Below are 25,081 nucleotides of genomic sequence, written 5' to 3'. Positions count from 1 at the left end.
AGATTATCATTACGTCTGTTGGAGCAGCAGATGCCCAGGTTTCAGTACCATAAAGATTTTTATTGAATATACAAGCAAAGATACACGATATTATTATTTCGGGTTCAGAGACGTAAGTTCATTTTTTGTTAGCCAGTAGAGCTGATCCACGTTGATCTGAAGCTTGTCAATGTTGATGTCCTTTAGACATCAACATTGACAGTTTTTGGTTAGAATTCATCTCTAGATCCGTGTGCTCCTTTGTGCTAAGAATTAGGATGCTGTCAATGGATGTTTGCAGGTTAGGGGGGGAAGTGCTGATTTGGAGGAATTTGAGAGTTCGAAGTGTTTGATAATTTTCTAGGTCTGCAAACAACAGTAAAACATAATTGGAATGCACACTCACTTAGGACTGAAATACTACCGGAATTTGACTTCAATGTGCACCTAGGCCGAAACAAAGAGAAACTAAAGTGTCGAAGATTCATATCTTTCGCACTCTGATTTCTATTTGTTTCAGGAACAGGGGAAGAATATAATCAGTGCTTCCCTATTCCTGAATCCACGTTATAAACTGACCAGTCAATTTGTACTTCAAGTTGTTATACGCTGTTCGACTTCACAAAAACAGTGTGGTTATCACTCTTTTGACCTGAAATTAAAGAAAAAGCTTATATAAACATATTCCCCCAATCGCTTTGTTTCTAAGTTACAATCCTTTTTTTTTTAAATCCCAGATTCGGTAAAAGTACGTGTTGGTGTCTGGGTAGCAGCCATATTATAACAGCGTAGTTATAAAAAAAAAATTCCAGTTCAGGTGTGCATAGTCTAAATTTATTTTGAAACGGTCTGTTGCTGTTCGTAATTGTTACATCTCAAAGTAAAAACATTCAGTTTTTGTGCTGTGCATGGTAGTGTGCATTTGAAGTGAGCATGGTTTATTCAAACTGAGAAATGACATTTCACCTCATGTGTGGACTTGCCAACTGATGCACCCATAGTGAGACTGTACGCACAAAGTTTTCCATATGAGAACACTTTTCAGAGAATAGACGAACGTCTTGGAGATATGGGATCATTCAACAAGCAAGTTCCAGATAGTGGTGAACAATCAGAACCAGAATTGATAGTTTCTAGGAAGGAGTTCCGAATGGTGCGAAGGAAAATCCAGGTGGCAACATCCGGAGGATGGAACGTGCAACTGTGTGAAGAATTTATCCAAACAAAAGATTTATCCGTAACACATTCAAAGATTAAAAGGTTTTGCTGACGCTCATTTCCCACCAAGAGAAGCTTTTTGTACTTGGTTTCTACAACAGTGTGCTCGCGATTTTCTTATTCTGCGTTCCATGTTTTGTTCTGTTGAGATTAGTTTCACAAGAAATGGGGTGATCAATTTCCACAACAATCGTAAGCGAGCAGAAGAGAATCTGATGCTGTCATCCAGTTAAGACACCAGTAACAACTTAATATTAATGTATGAGTAGGAATTACTGCTGACTGTTTAATCGATCCTTTTGCTTTGCCTGGAAGATTAACCTGAGAAGCCTATTCCGATTTTTTTTAAAAGGAATTATGTACGCCATTTACTAGATGAAGTTTTCGGGTGAGCGTTTCCCTGATAAGTGTATGGACCGCGGAAGCCCCGTTGCATGGCCTGCCCGATTCTTGAATCTGAATCCCCTCAATGTTTACACGTGGAATCATCTGAAATCTATCGTTTACGATGGATTTCAGTTGACAACATTGAAGGGCTTCGCTAACATCCTTGTTTTACCATCGTGGAGGAACAAGGATGCTGTCAGTAAAGTCGAACAATACTTAAAATTACAAACCGCGTCGACGACGAACATGCAATCGTCGTTTAAGGTGTGTTGCTGAGAATTTGTTTGTTACAGGGAGAAGAAAAAGTTTATAGATTAAACCAGATATTGAAAATATTTGTAGAAAAGACATTCAAAGAAATCGAACGTCTATATAACGGTTGGGTGGAGTGTTTGTATGAGAGGGATTTCCATTATTCCCTTTCTTTAAAATTTAGTTTTAGATTTTTGATTTCATGAATTCCTTTTTTTTTTAGATTAAGCTCCTCCAGAACTTCGTTTTTTAAATATTTTGAGAGCGTCTCCCCAGACACGTGAAGCAATATTTCATGGAAAGCGTATAGAAAGAAAAGAGCTAAACAGGGAATGAAAAAGGAAAACTATATTTTTTAAAGTGCTAATAAAACAGAATTATGAAATTCGTTGTTATCAAAAGTAACTGGACACCTGCATGTTTCAGAGAACCTTTTATTGATAGTGTTAGTAATGTGAATTCATTTCGATTACACACAGTATCCTTGTTGGTAGACTTCGAAACTTATTTTTGATTAGAGAAAGGCGGTATATGGTCCCTTTTTTTGCCTTCAGCACAGTGGTCAGTTCCGCTGCTAATTGCGGGCACATTGACCTCGCCCCCAGTGATCCTCCAATGAAGTTATTGCACGCTGTTGCACAGGATGTGCAGTATGGCGTGATGCAATGCCCATGAGTTCGTAATTAGATGCGTGTTAAGCGCTAAAGCAACTAAAGCTATGAGACATCAGTATATTGGGTCTGTAATTGCATGGCTTCTCGATTGGTTTTCTGTGTTTTTGATAAAAAAAACCCGAGTTTCTGGGAGGAATCCCTCCATTAAATCCTCCCTTGGGACCAACTAACTCGGCCACTCGGTATAAAAAAGCCTATAAAAATTCATTGACTGATTCCGAACTCGGGCATTTTCCATGCCGTGTGGTAGGAGGGTGATCATAACCACACCACTGTGTTACTCGCAATTGTAGGTGTGTGTGATGTTGTTATATAAAAGAACTGGCCACAGTAGAATTATGGAAAAGCAGAATTATCCATATATCAGTGTACCGCATAGTACTGATTGTTCCAATGGTTCGTTTTCCCTAAATCTTTGGTACGTCTTAATATTTTTACACCAAGGTTCGTCATGAAATGAAATTTTGTCCAGAATTTTCCACGTTATCGAAGATTAATATAGTTGCTGCAAATTATTTTGTGGTGGAGATAACATCAGTTCTTCGAGGCCTAGTATAGAATAAACTGGATATTAATCCCTGTCCTCAAGAGAAAATTAATATTCAGTTAATATCGCCTACCTACACAGTTAATATCCCCTAGTTAATATAACGGGTAGGCGAAAGAATAGAATCTTGAAACTCTCCAGCATTGGTTGAAACGTTTGATGTCAGAGAGGAAGCTTATAACTCAATTGGAGTTGGAGGAAAAAAACACGAAGGATAGACCATAGGTTGAGCTCTCGTTTTACAAAGTTTTTGCATTGAAATGTCCATATCTCTTTCACTCAAGAAAACAAGTAAGCTAATACAAAGATAGCGAAATGAGGCAAGTCTAGAAAAGCATTCCTTAATTAAATGGTAGAGTTTTATTTATTTATTTATTTATCGTTATAAGACCAGAACGATACAAGCTTCAACACACTTCAGTGTGTATATTATTGCACTCACCAACCAAAAAATTAAAACTTTTGCAATTGGCATCAACAGATAATCAAACGTACTGTATGCAAACGCAAGTTGTCACATGTTGATGACAAGTTCCTTGATATCAAATAGATGCTGTACTTCTAAGAATTCTGGATTCAGAACTCGCAATGTTTTTATTGCAATAAAACATTGCAAGTGAGCACTTGCTACGTTTTTTTTTTTACATTGAACTTTAAATTCTCTCTGAAATTCGATATGAAAAAGATAGCCACTCGGGCCCATCCTAGCTTAGCTCTACCAATTTGTTTATTTATATGTAATTATTATTATTACTTTTTGTATGACGCTACCTATCCTTGTTTCTGTGCGCATCATTTTTCCAATACTAATTTAAGCAACATCACTGAAGGCCACCCCAACAATCTAAGTAATGGTTTCTCCACTGAACTGCTCTGGACGAAAATTACTAAACCATTTACCTCCTCCACCGCTCCTCTAACAAGAACTGCCTATACTCGTCACCAGCACTAAAGAAAGTAAAGTTTTAAACAATTGAACTCCACTCAGTTTTTAAATGGAGGTTGATTCTTTTTTCCAATTTATAAGCTTTTATACTACGTTGTTTTTTATTCCTCCTCTCTCAGATTTGCTTTGCAGTTCCACTCTGCTTTAAAGTCAGCTTCTGTCGAGAAGGAAAGAATTCGGCTGTATGAATTCTAATTATCATAAAACACAGCCTGTCGTCCCACATAGGAATTATATCAAATTTGCTAGGCCGATGCGATAATGTCCTTTTAACTACATTAAGGCGCAAAGGAATTGCATGATAAGAATACCAAGAGTAATTGGCTAATCTTATCGGAATTTCAAAACTAGTAGGGGATTCACTCAACTTTCTCCCAGGAGAATTTTTTTCTCTAGGAAGTCTTGTTTCCTTCAGAGAAACACTTAGCAACCATATCACATTTTTCAAAGTGAAATGGAAACATGTTTTAAATTTTTCTACCATTGTCCATCACGCAGAAAATGTAAAAATGGTTCATCTTAAATTACGTTAAGTATAATTTCGCATTAAAATCGTCTTTCCTTACGACTTTCTACGTATCTTGAGTACTCAGTGGGAAGTAGGTGTTGTTTGGACATATAACGTCGCTTCTGCAACGCGGATATGAAACCAGGAAGTTTTTGATAGGTTTCTACGAGTAGTAAGTTGCATGGAAAGAACGAGGTGTTTGTTTTTATATCTTTTTATATCTTTTATATCACGAAATGACTTGCGTGAACTGCTTGAGTTTCTGCTGACTTCAACTCACTGGCATCCTGCATTAGGTACTGTTGACGTAAAGCACCTGGCTGTCAAAACTGTTACTTCGGGATTCTTTGAACATGTCCAGAAAGAGCTCGGAAGTCTATAAAATCTCTTAGAATAATGGATACTATCAACGGAAGGCAATGTTGTTCTACACATCTGAAGAAAGATCTTGCAATCTATCGATGGCGTCGTCTCTTCCCCCCCCCCCCAGGGCTACCAGTATGTACACTATGCACCATTAGGTATTAGAAACAATTCGGAAAAGCGGAAATTGTAGAGGTCACATGGAAAGTAAATGGCTGCGAAGTTCCTGTAACAGGCGATTAAAAACAACATGGTCGTACGAGGAAGAATATATCCAAATAGACATTAGGATAGATATTGCAAGTTTGTCCATTCGTCAACTAGGAAAGCAAGTTTGCTGTACGAGTAGATGACAGGGGATTGTATCATTCTCTCAATGCGTTTCAGGGGATAATTAATGGTCACCAGGTTAAAAAAAAAGGTAAACTGCAGCCCAGCCATTATCAACCCACTGCAGGATGGAAGCCTCCTCAACAATTCATGTTGAGAGAAATGGACCATAATCTGCCACGCTGGTCCAGTGCGGGTTGGCAGATCGACCGTATTTAGCAGTCAGGGGCTTGAACCCCGGTCTACTCAAACCCCGTGTGCTACTGCACTCCCGCTCCTGAACACTCTGCTACGGAGGCCTCTGGTCACCAGGTAGGTGACCACTAATAATCCCCTGATCATTAGTGGTCACCACTAATGTTGTAACAGTAAATAGTATTGACAGTTTTTCTATGATCACCAGTGCACTCCAGAGAACGGTTGGACACACTACCATCAGAAAGAAAACTTGGCTGGGATGCCGAAGTTGTGAAGCTGTTCACCAGTCCAAGTTGTTACTATTCCAATCAACTTTGTCAGGGAAAGCAGTGGCAGAGATATCCAGGCATCACGTTGTTGCTTGGGTGTGACGTATATCAATAAACGGCTTAATATAGACAATATCTCTAGTGAAGTTATGGGCAAAAATCTGAAGCTATAAAATCTCAATAAAGAAGTCATTGCTGGCCGTGCACCAAGTAGCAAATCCAGTTGTCTCAGAAAGAGACAACAGATTTCTCGACATGCACATACAGAATCTCATCTTTATAACTTGTGACCTGAGCAATGATTCATGGGATTTGTCTTTCAACCAACTGTTTATATGCCTAGAACCACGAATGCTGACGCTAACCGTGGCCTTTTGTAGAGTTATGGCACATCTGAATTGTGAAAATTATAAGGAGAACTGCAGCTATACCAGCACAACCCTACTCCATGCGACAGTTTTAGTTAATAATGCAGTGGTTTGAGGACTACCGAGGGTAAAAACTTGCATTGATGAACACAGCCAATCTAAATTCCACTGGACACTTCAGCAACGTTTTAGAGAAGCCAGACGAATAATCGAATACGTCCATTTCCTTCAAATGAACGAGCCATTGCCTTGAGGAAGGAGTGGTGCAGAATTTCTTTTCTGTACCGTCAAACCCAAAGCTTGCGTTTCGAAACTCGCTCATTAAAAAATAGTTGAGCGCAGGGTCGATTTATTTACTTATTAGCTTTCTGAAGTCATTAATTCAGTTATACTGAGTACCCAATAAATATCTAATTTAAGTTCAAAATTTACGGAGTTAAATCCTTTGCGTACAATCGCACTAAGTAAGAAATCTCTAAATTTGATTTTCTCTATGTTTTTGCCTGTAGTTCTTAAATGCGAGCTTAATTCAGACACGCATCCATAAAAGTTGGGCTAACAGACACCCTCTACATGCAGAATTACAAAAGATATAAATTGACTCCGATATTTTCCTCCTATTCTTTATTTATCTTCTTCCTTAGTCCTCTACTACTCTGTAGCAGTCTACGCTTCAAACCTCAAAATACTGTAGTTGTGGTCTACCAACCATCCTTATCCATACCCAGCATATTTTTGGATTCTCAGAGAGGCCTATTGGTGTTCCCATGATACTATGTATTGATCATTGGAATCCCAGACGTTAGCAGAAGTAAAGAAATATTTGTCGATTGAGCACCTTGTTCCTTCGCGCGCGTGTGTGGGAGGCCTCATACGAACCATGTCATATGGTATCGATATCTTTCGATAATCTTTATATTTCTTTGCCAACCTCAAGTGCAAAGCTAGTTTCTTTGTGATCACAGCAAACTTTGCTGTGATTTACTTTAAAATTTCAGTTTATTGTTCAAGAAGATAGCAAAAACCAAAAATTTTTGTAAATTAGACAATAACATCAAAAAATAAGTTTTGTTATTGTTACTAATTAAACTAACCTCATTTGTATACAAGCGAAATGGCTTGTAACTTAAGAAGTAGCCTTCAGGCCTAAAAGGACAAGATGAGCAATTTAACACTCCTCCTTCATGATATTTTAATAAGATCCACCCAAAGTGGAATTGACATAAGGAAGAAATGAATATTTCAAAGGACAAAAGATAACTATCCGCGGATTTTACCGTGGTTTCTAATCATCCATTCAACTGCAGAATATACTGTAAGCAAAATTTAACCGTCTTCGTCTAGAAAAGGATTAGAATGGTTGATGGGATCCCAAAAGAGTAAAGCGGCTGAGATAGGAAGACATTGTAGTAGAAGCAACATAATAAAGGCACTTTTGGTTCATTTCTGGGGCCCTTTATTATTTTCGGCATTGATGAAGGCATTGCTAAGTTTGAAGATGATACGAAAGTCAGCAGGACATTTAATAACAGGAATCAAGACGTGCCTGCTGCATCAAGAGAAATTAGACAGATGGGCTGAGAAGGGGCAGTCGAAGTTTAACATTGATAAATGCAAGGTACTGCATAAGTATAGTATTCTGGGATTACTGCCAGAGATGCACTAATCCCAAAATAATATACCAACTATGTGGTACCACATCTAAGATAGTAGGGAACGAAAATGACCTAGGAGTAATTATACAGTCCGACACTAAGTTCTCTAAGCAATGAAGATAGGCTGTTAGGACAGCTCATGTTAATGATATACAGGAATTTTGCCAGCTGGGACGAGAAAGTGATTATCCCATTGGCAATAGTTACGCAGAACCTCGAATACTGCATACAGTTCTGGAAGCTTCATTTAGAAAGGACATAGATCTCTTGGAACAGGTACACAGAAGAGCAACACGATTAATGAGGAGAAAGAGGAGTGGCAATTAAGGTTTTAACTCTTATAGTGCTCTTCCCAAGAAAGATTTGAGATTTGCAAATTACAGATGCTGGAAACTAAGCCCCCGCGAGGAGATCTGGTTGAAAGTGTTAAATGGATGTTAGGCAACTAAATGTTGATGGTATCCTTAATTTTTCTCGGACAACACATATAAGGGGACAAAAATGGTGTCAGGATAGATGTGCAAAATTTGATTTCAGCCGGAGAGAAACAATATTGGAACAAACTTCCATCTGGTCCTCTAGAGGTGGATGGTTTAAATAAATTTCGGGAAGAATTAGACAAATTATTATAAAGGATGGAACAAACAACTGTCATATTAGGACCACCCGAGATTCAACGGTTTTGCCCATAAATTGCGTGTGTTCTCATGTCGATTTGCCTGTTTTGAGGGACAAAAAAAACTCGATTTTCATGGGTGAAAAGCATTGTTGTCCCCATCTGAGACCGACTAACTCAGCCACCGAGTTGCAAAAGCTCATAAAAGTTCCTCGCGACATCGACGGGATTCGAACTTCTGCCTTTTCACCGAAGTGGGGAGGATGGTGATTATAACCATTGCACTATCGCACAGACACAGGTGTTGGAGAGATTATATGGCTATTTTCTTTTTTTTTTTTGGCTGATGCTGTATAAGCTTGAATAATTTGCTAATACAAATATCAATCCGCTCCTGCCAATGTCAAATTATTTGTAAACAAAACTTCAGCGTCCTGACTTAACACAGTTAAAGCACTCTTAATAGACAGAGTTAAAACTGTATATTTTTAGATTCAAGCAAAAAGAAACCCCCAAAAAAAAACTAACTTGTGTCATCCATCTTAATTTACGCTGTTTTTATTATACTATAAGAACAAGTCAGAAAGAAAAACAAATCTGGACTACGACTTTGAGCTTGACATTAAATTCTTTGCTTTATCAACTAACTAGAACTTTGAGATAGTAGCCGGTCAGTTATTCATAAGGTATTCATATTGATGTGCAGCAGCAAAGTTATTCTGGTAGCCTGAAGCCATTTTCTTTCGTGTATTGTTTTATTTTAAGTTGACTGTGAGAATTCAGTGGACTTTCTTACATCTCATAGAAAATTTCACTCCTTGGAATTCCTGATGTGATTAACTGGCCAGAATCTGTCTAAAGATTTTTATTTTTCAGTGTTCCTTCTTCAGGAAATCGATGTCGAATTGAAGCCTTGCATGTTCCACACGAAATGCTTTAATGTGACAATTTTTTTTGATGCGATGGAGACCAAAACGTTGGCAGGAACTATTGATTTTCTTTCTTTTTTACCCGTGTGTTTTGACTGCTGGAAATGTAGTTAAGGCATTCCCATTCACTGCACAGTTATCTAAACTTTACTGTTTTACACTTTAGATGATAGATCAATGGCTCTCTTGCTCTGGGAATGGGAATAGTCCACACACAAGATGTTATTTGCTAGTTCTTATAAATTCTAATTATATAGTTTATGGCATGCTTATAAGAACCGCTTCTGTTGTTTAATATTTTATATCCAGCAATGCATAGTGGTGTGTGGTTGCCAATGTCAGTTCAAAAGTCTTCTCATTTATTCTTTGCTATTGTGGATCTATTCTTGCATGGTATTCCATTATCATCTTAGCTCGTTTTAAATTAGTTCTATTAGCATAATTTTCATTAATGCTTTGGACTTTTATTTATCTTTCTCGATTTCAACATACTTCATCGTGTTAATGTAATTTTTCTTTCATTTAGATGGAGAAATACAGTTGTATTGTCCATTGATGGGAATACTCACATATTAATTTGTTTCTGTTCAAATTAGCTCTGCATCTAAACCATACATTGCTAAAGCGTACTTAGTATACCAGTTAGATATCTAGAACTACTTGAAAAAGTCTGTTTGTCATTAGAACGTATACAAAACTACTCTGTGGTTCAGAATAAATATTCTGCAAACCCTTTAATTAAAGAAGGTAAATATAAAACTACACGATGACAGTTATTTGAATTACAATTCTTATGAACACGAGTTAATACCTGTTTATTATGTTGAACTGCGAATCGAATTAAAAGCTAGGGATACTAACACGGAGTGGTCTAGATGCTTTGAACGTACAAGAGCTCCCATTTAAGTTCCTGGTCACGAGCTGCAATCATTATCTTGCTTCCCTCAATCGTCTTTAGGATCTCCTTTATAGAAAGAGCTCTAAAGAATGTGGATCGATAGTACATTCGGTCTAATGCGGTCCTCTGTCATGTCACTGAGTACAATAGCCAGGAAGCCTTCCACTGTTGTCTAAAACAAGTAATCGGATGTCCAATTATGCGAAGATTCTTGGAAGTGAGGAAAACCGTACCGGCTGCTGCACTGTGAACATGTCACGCTGTTCTCACTCAGAAATTATTTGCGTTGGGCTCCTGTGTTACCATTAATTGTGGACAGTGAGAAAGCGGGACATGATCATAGAGTACACGTATTTTTCAGACATTACCTGTGATTCTTCATGGGTAAAATTCCGGTACTAAATCAAAACAACCGGCAATGCGCAGAGAATAAATATATTTGATAAAATATAAGAACTAAATACATTTACTTGTTATTATTGTATAATTAAAATATGTTTGAAATATCAGCTGTGCAAAGTGTGTTTTTCTTGATGGGAGATACAGAAACAGGAGGATTGTTCATTGGCCGGGGTTGGTGGGCTTTAATGGCTATTGTACGATCTGATGGCATACAATAAAGAAAATATTATATCCCTAACAAACGTATATTATCAGTGGTGGTGGTTAGTAGAACTTAAAAAATATAATCCGACTTCCAGTGCTTTTTCTTGTCATTGTGATGAATAAATTCCTAATTAAGTTTTAATTATAAATAATATTTCATATGAGTTACCCGAGATAACAAACTTATCCTCCAATGTGTATTATGTCTGTAAATTTCATGTGTCCTCCGGTGTTTACCTGTTTTTCTGGATGGACGGAAAAGCCTGGGATTCCTCCAGTAATCCCGGGGTTTTTCTTCTCTTTCAGGCGAGGACAGCAAAAAGCCTTGCTGTTCTCGCCTGAAAGAGACCAACTCAGCCTTTTATGGGACTTTTTCGCGGTGTGAAAAAGAACCATAAAGAAATAAAGTTTGATTTTTCTGAACAGGAAATCGTAGATGGAATCTCCAAGTCCTGTTGGGAAACTACAAAGAAATCTGTCCATGAATTATTGAAAATTCTGATAACATTAAAAGCCGGACACGTGTTACAAAAATATTTAACTTTCGGTAAATATTTCGTTAATTCCAGTCCACAGGTGGGCATGAATTTTCCTCTCTTTTTTAAGTCTGCTCGTACGTTTATCATAGATTTGACTACGAATATATTCTGGGATTAATAATCCATTTTCCTAGCATAAGGCGGATGGTTAATATTATTCAGCAATTCTATTGCTGCAGCCCCAAAAGTTTCTTTTCATCAGAAATATGAAATAGGTATGAGGACGACGATTGCACACCAACAGGGACGAGGTGAGGATAGCCTTTGTGGTATTGGGAACTTTTCAAACTCTAATTTTCGAGTCCAATTTATGAAAATCTACATCAATATGTTTCGCTAGTAACAGAATCAAACAGAAATAAACTTCCATTTTTTTTATAAACAAAATGTTTTGAATTGGTGCCACTAATGGAGAAATGCAAACAGCTGTGTATAAAAGACTACTCAGAAGGAAAATATTACGTTAAATATTTATTCGTATAAAGCTTTTCAATATTAAACAACCGAAGTACATTATCTTTATTTTTGGTTGATATTAAAGTATGCTGTGCTAGAACATCGAAAGCTAATTTGCTATTTAATATGGCATTATAAAGTACTTCGAACATCGAAGTTAGCTGAGTTTTTATCAATGGAAGCTGCTTTCTTGGAATATATGCAGGATACATATGCGGAAATTACTTTCAACCAAATGGTGGTTGATTGTTGGAAAAACTTCCATCTGGTGTTGTAGAATAGGATCGTTGAATAAATTTAAGAAACAATTAGACAAATTACTAAAGACGATGGAAAGGTGATGTGAAAGGTATCTTTAAGACGTTGGACTTCTCTCAACACGACTTTTCTTTACCATAGACTTCCCCATTCTAAATACGTACAGATAATATTGTAAGTCGAAGCTAATGGCACAAGAAATGTGAAGGGACATTTTTAATAGAAATTTAAATTGCATATTGTTCGTATTCAATGTTATTTCGCTTGAAATATATAGTTTAATACAGTTGGAGAAGAACTCACGTGGTGATTTTCTGTGGAATCTAGATTTCTATAATGACCACTCTTATTTTATACCACTTGAATATTAAGATAGTTTATTTAGCTATTAACTAACTCGCTATACATTAAGGTAACGTTTCGGAAACCTTGCCGGAACCCATTCCCAGACCACACGCAGGCTGTTTCCAGCCTCATTCTCGCCGATTGGCTCAATTATAGAAAATCTAGAATCCATGAAAAAATGTTTAATTTAATCTAAAAATCCAAGACCACGTTCCAAACAAGTGGATTTACAAACAGTTCAAGTGGAATCTTGCAAAAGCTTTGCTTTATTAGTTGTCTGTGTACAGTCAATGCCTGACTATCCCAAGGTATGATCGAAGGAAAACACTGGCAATATTATATATTAATTCCACAGTTTTCTTTATCGCTCAGTTAGCAGAAATTAATGAGAAACACTCGAATCGCAGCGGAGATGGACTCCGGGGTCAATGTATGACTAGCTTTTTAATTCGAGTTTGCATCCTCCTCAATTTGCTGTCCTCTTTTACAGCTAGCAAACGTGTCTAACTCCAACGGCAAATCCCACCTTCTGGTGGGATTTATCGGCGAGATATCGTAAACAGGGAAAGGTGTACTTGGTAATGGTGTACACGGATCGTTCACGCGGTTTATTTACTATTCGTAGTATTTATTAATTATAAGAAAAGTGCGTCCAACAAGCTATGTATTTTTTGAAAGGGGTCGAATATTTGGCATTCCAATAAGAAGTCCACATTCACCTCTGGGAAAGTCAATTCTGTTTGAAGTACACGTTTTACAAACTGCGTCTGTACAGTTCAATTACTAACTTATATCCGAGGTGTAAATCACAATTTTGCAATAACTGAAGAGCCAGTTGCATTTAAAAGCTTGAAAGATACAACAACAGGTGAAAATATATTTTTGAGTGTGTCAGAAGCAAGAAATTGAGGCCTCAAATTGAATTGGGGTTGCTATCAGCGGTTACGATGGATGGAGCTAAAAATCTGGTCGGTACTAAAATTGGGTTCATGGGTCAACTTCATAAATATCTTGAGAGTAAAAATATTAAAACATCGATGCAATTTCATCGTATAATTCACCAGCAGGCTTTGTGCGGAAAATTTTTGGGCGTTATGCAGAGTATGTAGTTTTCAGTAATTAGGAATTTTCTCCGGCCCGCCAAAAATTCATATGTGGTCCGGTTCTCTAAAAGGTTGGGGACGCCTGATTTAGACGATTTCATTACAAAACAGATGAGTCTAATAACAGCATCTTTACAATTACAGAGAGTGGTTACAATTACATTGACAAAGTCGCAGCATTAATCAAACTCATGGAGAAAGTTTTACTCCAAATCTTAACCGCTCAAATGCTACCAAAAAAATCTTAGGTACATTATGCACTAAAATGGCGACCAACTGTAACAAACCTTTCCCTAAGAAACTGAATTCTAAATGTGCTCCAAGAAAATTCTGAGCTTGCAGTTATCTATCTGGATTTCAAGCAGCTTTTGACACAGTCAATATCTCTAGTCTCCATCTCTGTAAGAAATATTATCTAATCAAAGGCAACGTGCTTCTTAAGATCTCTTCTGTCCAATACAATCCTTCACCTTAAAGTGGGCAAGTCGTCATTTAATTGCAAAGTAACCACTGCATTCCCACAAGATAACATACTTTCCGGCTTACTCTCACAGCCGCCCTCATCGCCAACAGATCAGACATACTCTGCTATGAAGATATAAAAAATTATTTTAACAGAAACTAAACGGATAACCACTAACAATCATTGAAGTCATAAATTTAAAACTCCTGAATCTCACTCAATAGTTGTTAACGTTAGATAGGCAAATACACTGAAAGACCAGGGTTCATAGGATATCTGGATTCTGGGAAACGAGACGCTGTCACTCCTCTCGCTAGTGTGACGAACCCACCGCTTGGCAGGTATAGAGATACACCACATTCACATAGACGGTAATTCGATGTCAGTATGGATAAAAATCGTGAGTTAACCGACTTTGAAAGAGGGATGATAATGGGTGTCCGACGCATGGGCCACTCTATCGCGGAGGTAGTACAGAAATTGCATTATCCCCGTTCGACAGTATCAAGGGTCATCGTGGACAGTGCTGTGGGCGTTTTTTTTTTTTTTTTGTGTGTGTGTTCTTACATCGGGGTGGCTCCTAGGCGTTAGCCCATCTCCACCTTTGTACTCTGTTATGGTGCAGAAACTCTGCATAATGGGCCTGAAAAGTGTAAGTGTATGTGTGTAAATATTAATGTGTGTTGTTTTGTTTGTGTCAGGCTACTATGCCACCAGGGTGCAGCCAACGCATGGGCAGCCGTGGGCAAAGAAAAGTGGTGGATGAACGTGGCTGTCAACCTCGTATTGGAAAGCCAACCGGAGAGCGACAGTGGCACAAATCACCGCCGACCAACGAGGGAGGTGCCAGAAACGTCTCCACCAAGACCATCAGGCGATCATTAGCCGCAGTAGGTTAAGGGGTCGCCGCCCCACCAGAGTCCCATTGCTAACGCCACGACACAGGACTCTGCGCCTCAATTGGGCAAAGGAACATCGGCACTGGACCTTGGATGATTGGAGACGGGTCTCCTGGTCCAATGAGTCCCGTTTCCAGTTATTTCGAGCGGATGGGAGAGTGCGTATCTGGCGGAAACCGAACGAAGCTATGCACCCATCACGTCAGCAAGGAACTGTTCAGGCAGGTGGTTGGTAATGGTCTAGGGCGTGTTCAACTGGCACACATTGGTACCTCTGGTACGCTTAAACGCATCTCTGAACGGTCCAGGTTATTACGTGTCCATCCTTGCAGACCATCTGCATCCCTTCATGGTCATCGTGCACCCACAGGGCAAAGGACTCTTCAAGCAGGATAATGCGCCTCCCCACAGAGCCGTGTTGACTAGAGCAAAGTTCAAAGAGCATTCCGTAGATTTTACCACCATGGAATGGCTTCCCAGTTCACCGGATATGAACCCTACGGAGCATCTTTGGGATGATGTTGAAAGGTCAATTCGAGCTTTAGATCCTTCACCCATGAATGCGACGGAATTATGGACAGCGGTGCAGCAAGCATGGATGGAAATACGTGTGGAACGCTTTCGTGAACTAGTGGACTCAATGCTTCGCCATGTGACTGCCCTTATCCGGGCGAAAGGTAGGTGTCCCATGATTTCTGTCCACTCAGTGTAAATCCTTCAAAATCTGCAGTGATGATCTTCTTTCTGAAACTGATCCAACCACATCTTGCAGTGATTCTAAGTGGCTCTTTAATCCGAAGGGTCTACTAAAATATCACTCCTACAGTTGTAGGAGTGATATTTTAATCAAAGCTGCAGTTCCACAGATATCTTGAGGCCGTTTATATCAAAATGTGTAGATTGATATGGATAGCAAAGCAGCATTTACTTCATGTTCGAGACTCTGCGACTTCTATCAAATACATTTATAGGATGATTCATCCCTCAGTCCTGTATACCTCGGAGATCTGAGCTTCAGCTACAACATTCACCCTCTGCAGCATTCAATCTTACGAATATTGGATGATCGGGTGGCTTGCAAGCAAAAAATCTCACAAATAACATCCACACTACCACTGTTATAGCAGCCTTCAATTACACAACTATAAAATCAAAGTTCGATGAAAAAGAAGACTGGCTACCACCATAAAACGGATTAGCAGCTACATCAGCTCTCCTAATTTCCGAAACATTTGTCATCGGAGGATCCAACATCAAACCCTCAGAGCATTTTCCTCTCTTCGCACAACTGTAGTAGGTTCCACCTAAGTGGCCGCACCCAGAACCTTGGTCAGATCTTAATTTCTCTGTAACAAAAAATCCTTATCTCCTTTTGCCTTTTTCTAAATTTCCTATAATTTTTATTTTATTTTATACTTATGTATTGTATTTATTCATCTTTTAGAGTCTACCTCTATAAATTATGTAATACTTGATAAATTTACCCAGAGGCTTAGAGACTAAGGCTTTTGATAAAGAGGGCCATTCAGATGTAAAGTGTTCTTTTGACAGTTCCCTAAAATCACCATCGATATTATGGCAGTCACATAACAATATCGCCAAAACTTGTTTTCTCATTCGATGCCAAGACGCTTCGACTTTCTTCTTAACTAAGTGTTCCTGCTTCACTGGAGGCGAGAAGCTCGGTTTAATCTTTGGAGATGGCTAGATCTCTAATGAGGCCATTTAACTCATCTGGGGTAAGCAGCTCTGTTTACCTAAGATGCGGATGTGTACTCCCTCACCTTGGAGGGGGATGATCGAAGTTCTCAGGTCTCTGTCAGTTGCATCTTCATTGCATTCCGTTCAGATTTATAAAGAATCTAGCCCATGCTATGGAGGGATTGGTCTCATCGCTGAATCCAAGTTCTGATAAACAGTCCTGCGCTTATTCGTCTCTGATAATACAGTTGCATTCACATTACAAGAGTAGTAATCACTACTGTGGTGTTTTAGCTCTTTCCATGTCACGCGTATGGCAAATGGCATCTACTTTTTCTTTTTGTTTAACCAGTCACGTAATCCATTTGCACAACAGCGACACAAACAACATGTGGCGTACACACCTTATTCTGGTCACCTAGAAGAAGGACAAAGTATAGCTGGTAAAGTTTTCGAATATTCGTCGTGACTGTAAGCCTTTGTGTGTTAGGAAAGAGTCTCATATACACAGCACAATCTTCTGGAGTGATTTTTATACTTTCAACGAATGCATTTCAGTAGTTCATCGGATCTTACCTGAAACAATTTATAATTAAATTATGAAATAATAAGGATACAGTTATATTCAGACACATTTAAATATGAATATATAAACTAATAAGCAATAATAATAATTATATTCGTGTAGGTTGGCCGTATATTTATGTGATTAATATAATCTTATGTTCCTATGATCGGTTTCATCATAAAACTAGAAGAAAGCCGAAAGAAAATTGGAATTAGCGTCCAAAGATCTATCGTCTATATTTTTTCGATGAAAAATACTGGGTCGCCGATGAAATTTAAGGTCTGTCTATTAACTATTTGATCATAATCTAATAAACGCATAATTTGCGTGTTTATTTAATGGCAGAGCATGGATCCTGGAAACAGTGTCTTGTTGAAGACGAGATACAATATATCGACCTATTTTCGAACATCCATATGTCCAAAGAACAGCAGAATTTGTTACTGCGACCTACTCTTTGGAAACCGTTATCTATGTAACCCTATCTTGTATTGATTATGTGATCAAAGATCTTAGCGGTTTATTCTGAACTGCTACTACAGTTACTTGTCTATATGGGAGTCTTCTTACCTGAAAATAGGCTAAGTCCTAGTGATTTAGAGAATATTAGGGGCTTCTACAACAACTTGAACTGGGGCAACATTGAATTGCACACCAAATTTTCTGTAGTTTTGTTTTTACTGTTGAATTGCACACCAGGAATAATCTTTTCTACCATTGACCTGCTCATAGAGTAGTCGGGGATTAGAGAATCTTCTTCAGTAATACCTTAAACATTTAATAAAGTATTTATATACTTGAATTTTCGTGTTGGTGACGCACCTCCCGATTTTGGGTTCTCATTTTGTTTTTCATTTGAATTGCTTAATTTCACGTATGTATTTGTTGGAACCTTCTTTGATATTACGGATTATCTACGAGATAATCCGTAAACTTCTTTACTCTTGTATGAGATTGAATTATTTCCATTAAATTAAAAGAAAGGCAATCTCTCACTTCATTCAGTTTTAAAAATCGAAATTTTTAAAACTTCATTTCAGTCACTTCCCTATTTCACATTCCATCATTTTGGTATTCTATGAATACAGTTGTTGGATTTTCCGCTCGATGACTGTCCCAAATGGGTTGATGAGAAAAAGGCAATAGCGTAAAAAATAGCTGAGACAAGTTGGTGGAATTTTGTTGAGATAAGTTGGTGGTAGCACAATGTTATTATGCAGAAGGATAATACTGCAAGTGAACTTAGTGGTAAAGAATCCATTTTTGTGAAATATACATTTGATTCATAAATATGTGAAAACGAGTTATCAAAGAGAATTGATTGTGGAGAGGTCAGAAAGAGTAAAGTTATCTATGACAGCCAGCCAACGTTAACAACAGGTTCTCTTGTTGCAAATTAGAATGTTCAAGATGGGAGATGATGGTATTGAAGCCCACTCTTTTATGAAGGAATTTGAGCTGTGAAAGATTCTGGTAGGTGGAGATAAAATTTGATTCTCCAGAACTTTACCTTCCTGAATATTCAGGAAGTAATATTCAGGTCTGGTGACATCTGAGCCCGTATGTTCGGCAAATACCCAAAGAAAAACTCTACACCAGTTTTTCTACATGAGCGGTACGCATTATCAATCACTAGAAGGAACTGGGTTCACTATATTCCGAAGAAGTCTAATATACGAATAAAGGTGCTATTTTCTAAACCTCACAGCTGCTCTTTATGATGTGGAGTTACGTACAGGCCTTACACATTTGCCTGCCCAGACCATCATACCACTGTCTAAGTAGAGATCATTTTCTCCGATATTTGAGTTAGTTTCGAACGTTTCTGGTTACATGAAGATATGTCTAAAGAAAGATGAATTCAAAACAACCCAATGCGCAGAGCGCATTGGGTTGTTTTGAATCTGCAAGAGTGGAACTGTGATGGATAGGGAAAAAACATGAACATCGTATCCGACTTTAAGGCTGCAGTAGGCGTTAAGCTCCTAATGGATGATAATAATATTCCCTTCTCCTAATGGGCAGAACTTCATATGAATTACTAATTGCTGTTCCATCTGGAATGAATGGACTTTTAAAAGTCAAGTGTAACTAATCTTACGAAAGAGAGAGGGGTGTTATAATTGTCACAAAACGTGGAAGGCAAATGGCACCTGAAGAGAGGAATTAGTAGTCTCTGCAGTGAGTGGTTAAGTGTGTCTGAGTTAAGTTTGTCTTAGGGAATTGCACAATTGAAGTTTCTATAGTAATCCAATTAATTGATTGAGTTTTGCAATTAATTATACTACAGCTAAAGTAGAGCTGTAGTTATAAATCTAACACGAAAGAATGCCGCATGTCTCTTTCAGCGAGTTTCTAGTCGTTCTTGAATTCTGAAATATTGCAAAGAAGTCAGTGGTGAGTTATCAGACTTGCAGGCAGCTGAGGGACTGAAAGTGGTTGTAAAATTCAGTTCACTTACATTCATTGCATCAAAGTTTATTCTAGGGGGAGGAAGGAATTGTGGAATGGTTTGGATTGCTGCTTCTAGTAATTTGGAATGGATGTTCCTAGTGGCTGGATTCTCATGGTTATGCCACACAGTTCAGTGCTACCTAACTGTGGCTTTTCTGTGAAATTTTGTCATTCTGGGAGTCACAAAGCAAGGTTATAGACATCTGGTGGTTAGCAGAAAATGATATCGCAGAATCAGCATTGTCAGTACATAATTCTGACACGAATGCAGTGGAACATCTTTAGGATAAGTCTTCAGCTGTACAACTTGAAGGAATGAGACAATCATAGCTTTATCATCGCTTTCGTCTGAAAATTTCCAAACGTATATTTCCACAAGATTCAAAGCTGTGATTACGAAGAAAAGTGCAGCTCACATTTTTATTTATTTCCCGAATAAACGTTAGCTTTTCGGAACACTATACCTTCAAAAGTGTTCGAACACTTTTTAGGGTGTAGTGTATACATTTAGCGTCATTACCATGCCTAAGAATAGAGATGGTTACCGTAGAAACCAGAATACCTTCTCGAGAATGTTTTTTTTTTTTTTGAACTAGTATGCCAGTGGTTACCATAGCAACCGGATGTCATGGCAACGATAAAACGAACGAAGAGATGGACGGAAGAAAGTGAGAGAGGGATGGAGACAGCGTGACCATCAGACATTCATCATAAAACAAGTTACATTGTAATACTAGCACTACATTGCAACCTGCCATTTATTTACTCGTAAATTACGCATAAAAATGAGAATGGTTTTACCTTCTTTGTGTAATAAGAACAAAATAAGATCTTGGTGAAAAAAAAGACAGCATATTCGGTATCTAATTACTGATTACCGTAGCTAAAAAAATTAAAACGCCTTCTCCACGTGAAATTATAAGTTTAGTTTTTTATACGTTAGCAAAAGTTATCCTCGCCTTACCATTCCTTCAAGTTGCACAGCTGAAGACTTATCCCAAAGATGTTCCATTACATTCGTGTCATAAATGTCTGTTCCCTCTCCAAAATAAAAAAAAAATCTTTGGTGATCGTAACCAATGAATTACAGATTTATCCTTTTGATCATACTTATCTGGTATGATCAAGAGGATAAATCTGTAATTACCAAAGATTTTTTATTTTGGAGAGGGAACAGACATTTTGACGGATCTTATCTCACTCTTACTAAATTTGAGAGAGAGAGAGAGAGAGAGAGAGAGAGAGAGAGAGAGAGAGAGAGAGAGAGAGAGAGAGAGAGAGAGAGAGAGAGAGAGAGAGCGAGCACGGCCCACCAACGTACCAGGAAGTTGAGTGCACGTAATTTCTAATGTAGCAAACAACTACTTTTAATTTCACATGGAAATTTTTAAAATATTATACAAAAAAAGTGTTTTTCATTAAAATCCATTTAGGCATAACAATCTTCATGTGGTATTCTTTGTCCCAGTGCATTACAATCGTTTGTATTTTGTCTCATTACGAATCAACTTAACTTTGGGGTTTTAAAAATGCTTGTTCGTTGCAAAGATATTCACTGGAATCACAAAAACCTTGGACTAGCCCACTGGAATCACAAAAACCTTGGACTAGCCCACTGGAATCATAAAAACCTGATTTGTCATCTGATTGCCCTCTTTCTAATTAGCTGAAAGCGACAGAATCTCACTTGGGATTATGAAACTTTTTTTTCACACTTTTAATTGTAGTTGACTGAGGTGTAGTAATGATCTATCTTTAAACTAGTTCTATCACTTACTTTCTACCTCCCATCCCCCAAATACCCTAATTTTTTGTTCCTTATTAAAGCCTGTTCTGTGATATCAAGTACGGTTTTTTAGTTTTTCAATGTTTGTCTCTTTCATTATGATTCTTCCACTGTTTTAAACGTGCCATCGTATTTCTTATTTAACTGTCATCCACATATCTGTTTCACTCAGATGGTCGTATCGGTAAATATTTCCATGTTTTGCATGCTTTAACTGTCAAATTATCATGTTGTTTATTTGCCAAAAAAATACATTTTTAAAGGAGTATTAATTAATCCCTTATAACTTAAATATCCAAAAGAGTTATTGGAAATATAAAAAAGAAAGATTTATTGGAACGCTCAATATTTAAGAATTTGTAAAATTCACTTTTAGTAGTGAAGAAGAATTATTTAAAAATCCCATTTGAATAGTAATATTAAAACAAATCCATTCAACTAGGAGAAATCTTTCTATGTTCATGAGAGCTGTCTTCCCCCACATTAGGTCTTACATTAAGCCAACATTGAACACGTTTTTAGTTGTAGAAATTGTAAACAAGACTGGATTCAGTTTCTTCTCATGTAATCTCCTTGTTAACGGGAGTACAAATGGAGAGTCTTTTAGATGTACGAAGAGAACATTGATGATATTCCTGACCTAGAGGTATTCTGATGTAATCACGTTCGGCTAACGATAAAGAAAAGTTTTTAGAATCTAGATTAAAGAGCTCCGGAGAAAATGGAGGGACATCAAAGGAAATAAGCCAAGTTTGCCGATAAGGTAAAACATCGATCAATGGAGGAGTAGCGGTACACGGATCCTCAAAGAAATGGAAAATGAAGAGCATGTAAGATTATTTTCGAGACTTCAAAGAAAATCTAATTAAATACAATATCTTATTGGATACTTCACATTCTGTACGCTGTTCAGCAATTTTATTTTATCCACGTCTTAAAATTAGCAAATACATATTTAATGGTGGTATTATTATTGAAGAATTCCAAATAATTAGACAATTTGAACGACCTAATAAAATTTCTTTTTTTAAGGAAATAATTCGAGTATTAATAACTTAATTATTTTAATTATTAAGTTATTATTAATAATTAAATATCATTGGGTTTTCAAATAAAGAAAATAGCTGACTATTATTCAAACTGTTCCAAAGAATTCGGTATTAATACCTCGCTGTCTAATTAAAAATAACTTTATTATAAAATAAAATACAGTTATTTTATTATTTTGCATTTTAAATTTATAATTATAAAAAAAAACTCGAAGTTATAAACGATACTTTTTCTGTTGAGAAAAAAAAGGGAATATAAAGCAAAGTAAGAAGAGTAGACAGCTAGAAGAAAAAGAGAAACTTCAGCTCTGAGATGACAAAAATCATCTAAGTCGGTCGCCTCCAGCACTAAACAAAGACAGAAATGTGTTGTGAGGAAAAAGTGCTTTTAAGTTATTGGAGTAAGGAATTCTAAACCTAAACTGGGTGGAATAACCCCTACAGATTTTTTTTCGCATACACTTGGGACTTTTTACTCCCAGGTGGGCTAGGAAGTGTATAAGCAGTAATCAGAATGGAAGAAAGATGACATTTGCGACTATCTTTTTGCATTGTAGTGAAAGAAAGAAAAGGAAAGTAACTTTTGAAGTTGAATTCCTACTTGCCTGCAAGAAGAGGAATGTTTGTGAGAGAAAGAGAGAGAAAGATTAATATAAACAACAGATGACAGACCATCAGTATGGATGATCTATCAACCCTGATGTTGCTGAGAGGCCAATGTAGGGATAGTTTAGCAACACACGTCTGAATTTACCATGGTTTCTAGCTCATGTGACTTCAAATATGGTGACGTTTTTGTATTCCCTTTCTTAGTTATTTATTTTTAACGGAATTATGGTACTTTACAATACAAGCTGGAAAGAATAAAGACAAGAAGATTCTCTTCCCCATAGAGAAAAAAAGGGAAGGCAACAGAAAAACAGTCCAACTCACTCTGGCAAGATTCAAAAGAGGAATTAGTGAATCCTGATATTCAGACCACTAGCTTTCTTCCATCTGGGCAGCAGTTAAAAAATAAAATACAACAAATAAACCATCGGTGGGATCCTATAACTTGGATGCTAAGTCTTTTGAGCAGTACACGAGTCGGGCAGATAGAAGAAAAGACTCCTCAGTAAGAGCCACAGTAAAACTTGAGAAAACGTGTGATTTACCCAAGATTATCTGTTCAACTATACCAGTAAAGATGTATCCTAGTTTTAAAATGCGATTAATTTTAAAATAATTCGTTTGATGTCTTATTCTTTGAGTACTCTGATTGAATCAACTATAATCAGTGAATTATAATAACGGAAATACGTAAGAGTTTGGCACAAAATCTTCCCGATGTACTTTTCTGAGAGAGTTAATAATTATCTAATAAAAGTGATTTGTCAGATAATTAACAATTATCTGATAAAATAAATTATCAACTGGAAGATCACAAAATCAACATTTGTGCAATCCTCCAGTTGATGATGGCGTGTGATAATCAAAGGTCCAAATTTTCTTGTTTTGAAATAAATGAAATAATAGTCTGTTACTTCAACTGTTTCAAAGAACCCTGTATTAATAGCTTTCATTTCCAGCGCTGTCCCAAAGTTGTGCTAGGAATTTTCAAAGAAGCCAGGGCTTTCTAATTTACATAATGCAAAAGGTCTTTCATCCCTTTGACCTTTAGAAATATTTTTTTATCTTTTCATTAACACGCGCTAAAGAATTTATTAGTCATAGGAAAGGATGTGATCTTTCTGATTTGACGAGTTCTTTTCTTGATAAAGAGATTTGATTTGATCAACTTCTTCGATAGAAAGTCTATTCACCCTCCAGAAACAGTTTTCCCAACGTCTGAATTCATTCCATTTATTTAAAACAGAAAATTAAATATTCCCTTTGATGGATCCAGAAATACCTGTCAAAGTGGCACAACGACCATCTTTTATTCCTCGTTAAATAATTCTTGGCGAAGTGGGTTCCATGAATAACACCACATGTGGATGGAGGGACACGTTTATTGCAGAGTTTTTGACACACAATTCAATTCACCGAAGGATATTTGTAATGAAGTTCTCGCAGGTGCCACAAGGTGGTGTGTCACACCAACAATGCGGTATTATTAAATATCGTCACACATCGAACACCGCGGAAAAAAAATAGAGAACAAATATAAATTAGGATGGTTCAACTCACCTACTTTGATGATACTAGGTAGTGAGTCGGCCGGGAGCGGAAGCAGCGGCAATAATAATAACACAGATACTGTAATCCTTTGATTCCCATCCATCCCGCAATCAGAAGCGGTCAGAGAGTACTCCACATCAAGGCCATGTCTTTAGCTAGCACCAGATTATACCTTGAGCATCCCAACCCACCAAAACATCACTGGTGCAAGGAGGATGCGCATGATAGACACTGCGGCACAGCTGCGGACCGGAGACTTGGAGAGTTGTTCTGACACACACGGAGAGCGGGAATTGTTGGAAAACGGTGGCGGTTGCAGTCTCTCTCCTGGACGTGCGCACAAACTGCCTCTCCAGCATCCGTTGCGCGTGCGCGCTGTGAACCGAAGTGGTATCGAAAGGCTGCTCCGCCACCATTACTTGTCGCTGCCTTCCCTACTTCCCTTCCCCACGGGTGCTGCTGCTGCTGCCGTCACGGCAGAGAATTGTGATATACACACACACACACACACACACACACTCCGTGACGTCACCCACCTTACGGTGTTTGGCCGTACC

The 25,081-nt window shown here is 37.7% G+C and overlaps 1 protein-coding gene across 1 annotated transcript in view; it reads right to left on the bottom strand.

The window, feature by feature from the left end:
- Positions 1–24,766, bottom strand: part of LOC150080908 (glutamate receptor ionotropic, kainate 2-like) — a 118,921-nt gene extending 94,155 nt beyond the window's left edge. Inside the window, exon 1 of the mRNA XM_090381807.1 lies at positions 24,534–24,766. Coding sequence (XP_090237933.1) covers positions 24,534–24,627 — 94 coding nt within the window. The 5' untranslated portion in view covers positions 24,628–24,766. The remainder of the gene's footprint in view (positions 1–24,533) is intronic.
- Between the last annotated feature and the right edge of the window lie 315 nt (positions 24,767–25,081).

The sequence above is a fragment of the Mastigoproctus giganteus genome, chromosome 9 (genome assembly GCF_048544385.1).
Source record: "Mastigoproctus giganteus isolate SK-2022 chromosome 9, ASM4854438v1, whole genome shotgun sequence".
Classification (NCBI taxonomy): domain Eukaryota; kingdom Metazoa; phylum Arthropoda; class Arachnida; order Uropygi; family Thelyphonidae; genus Mastigoproctus; species Mastigoproctus giganteus.
Note: the sequence above shows the minus strand (reverse complement) of the source record. Positions and strands in the feature narration are given on the sequence as shown.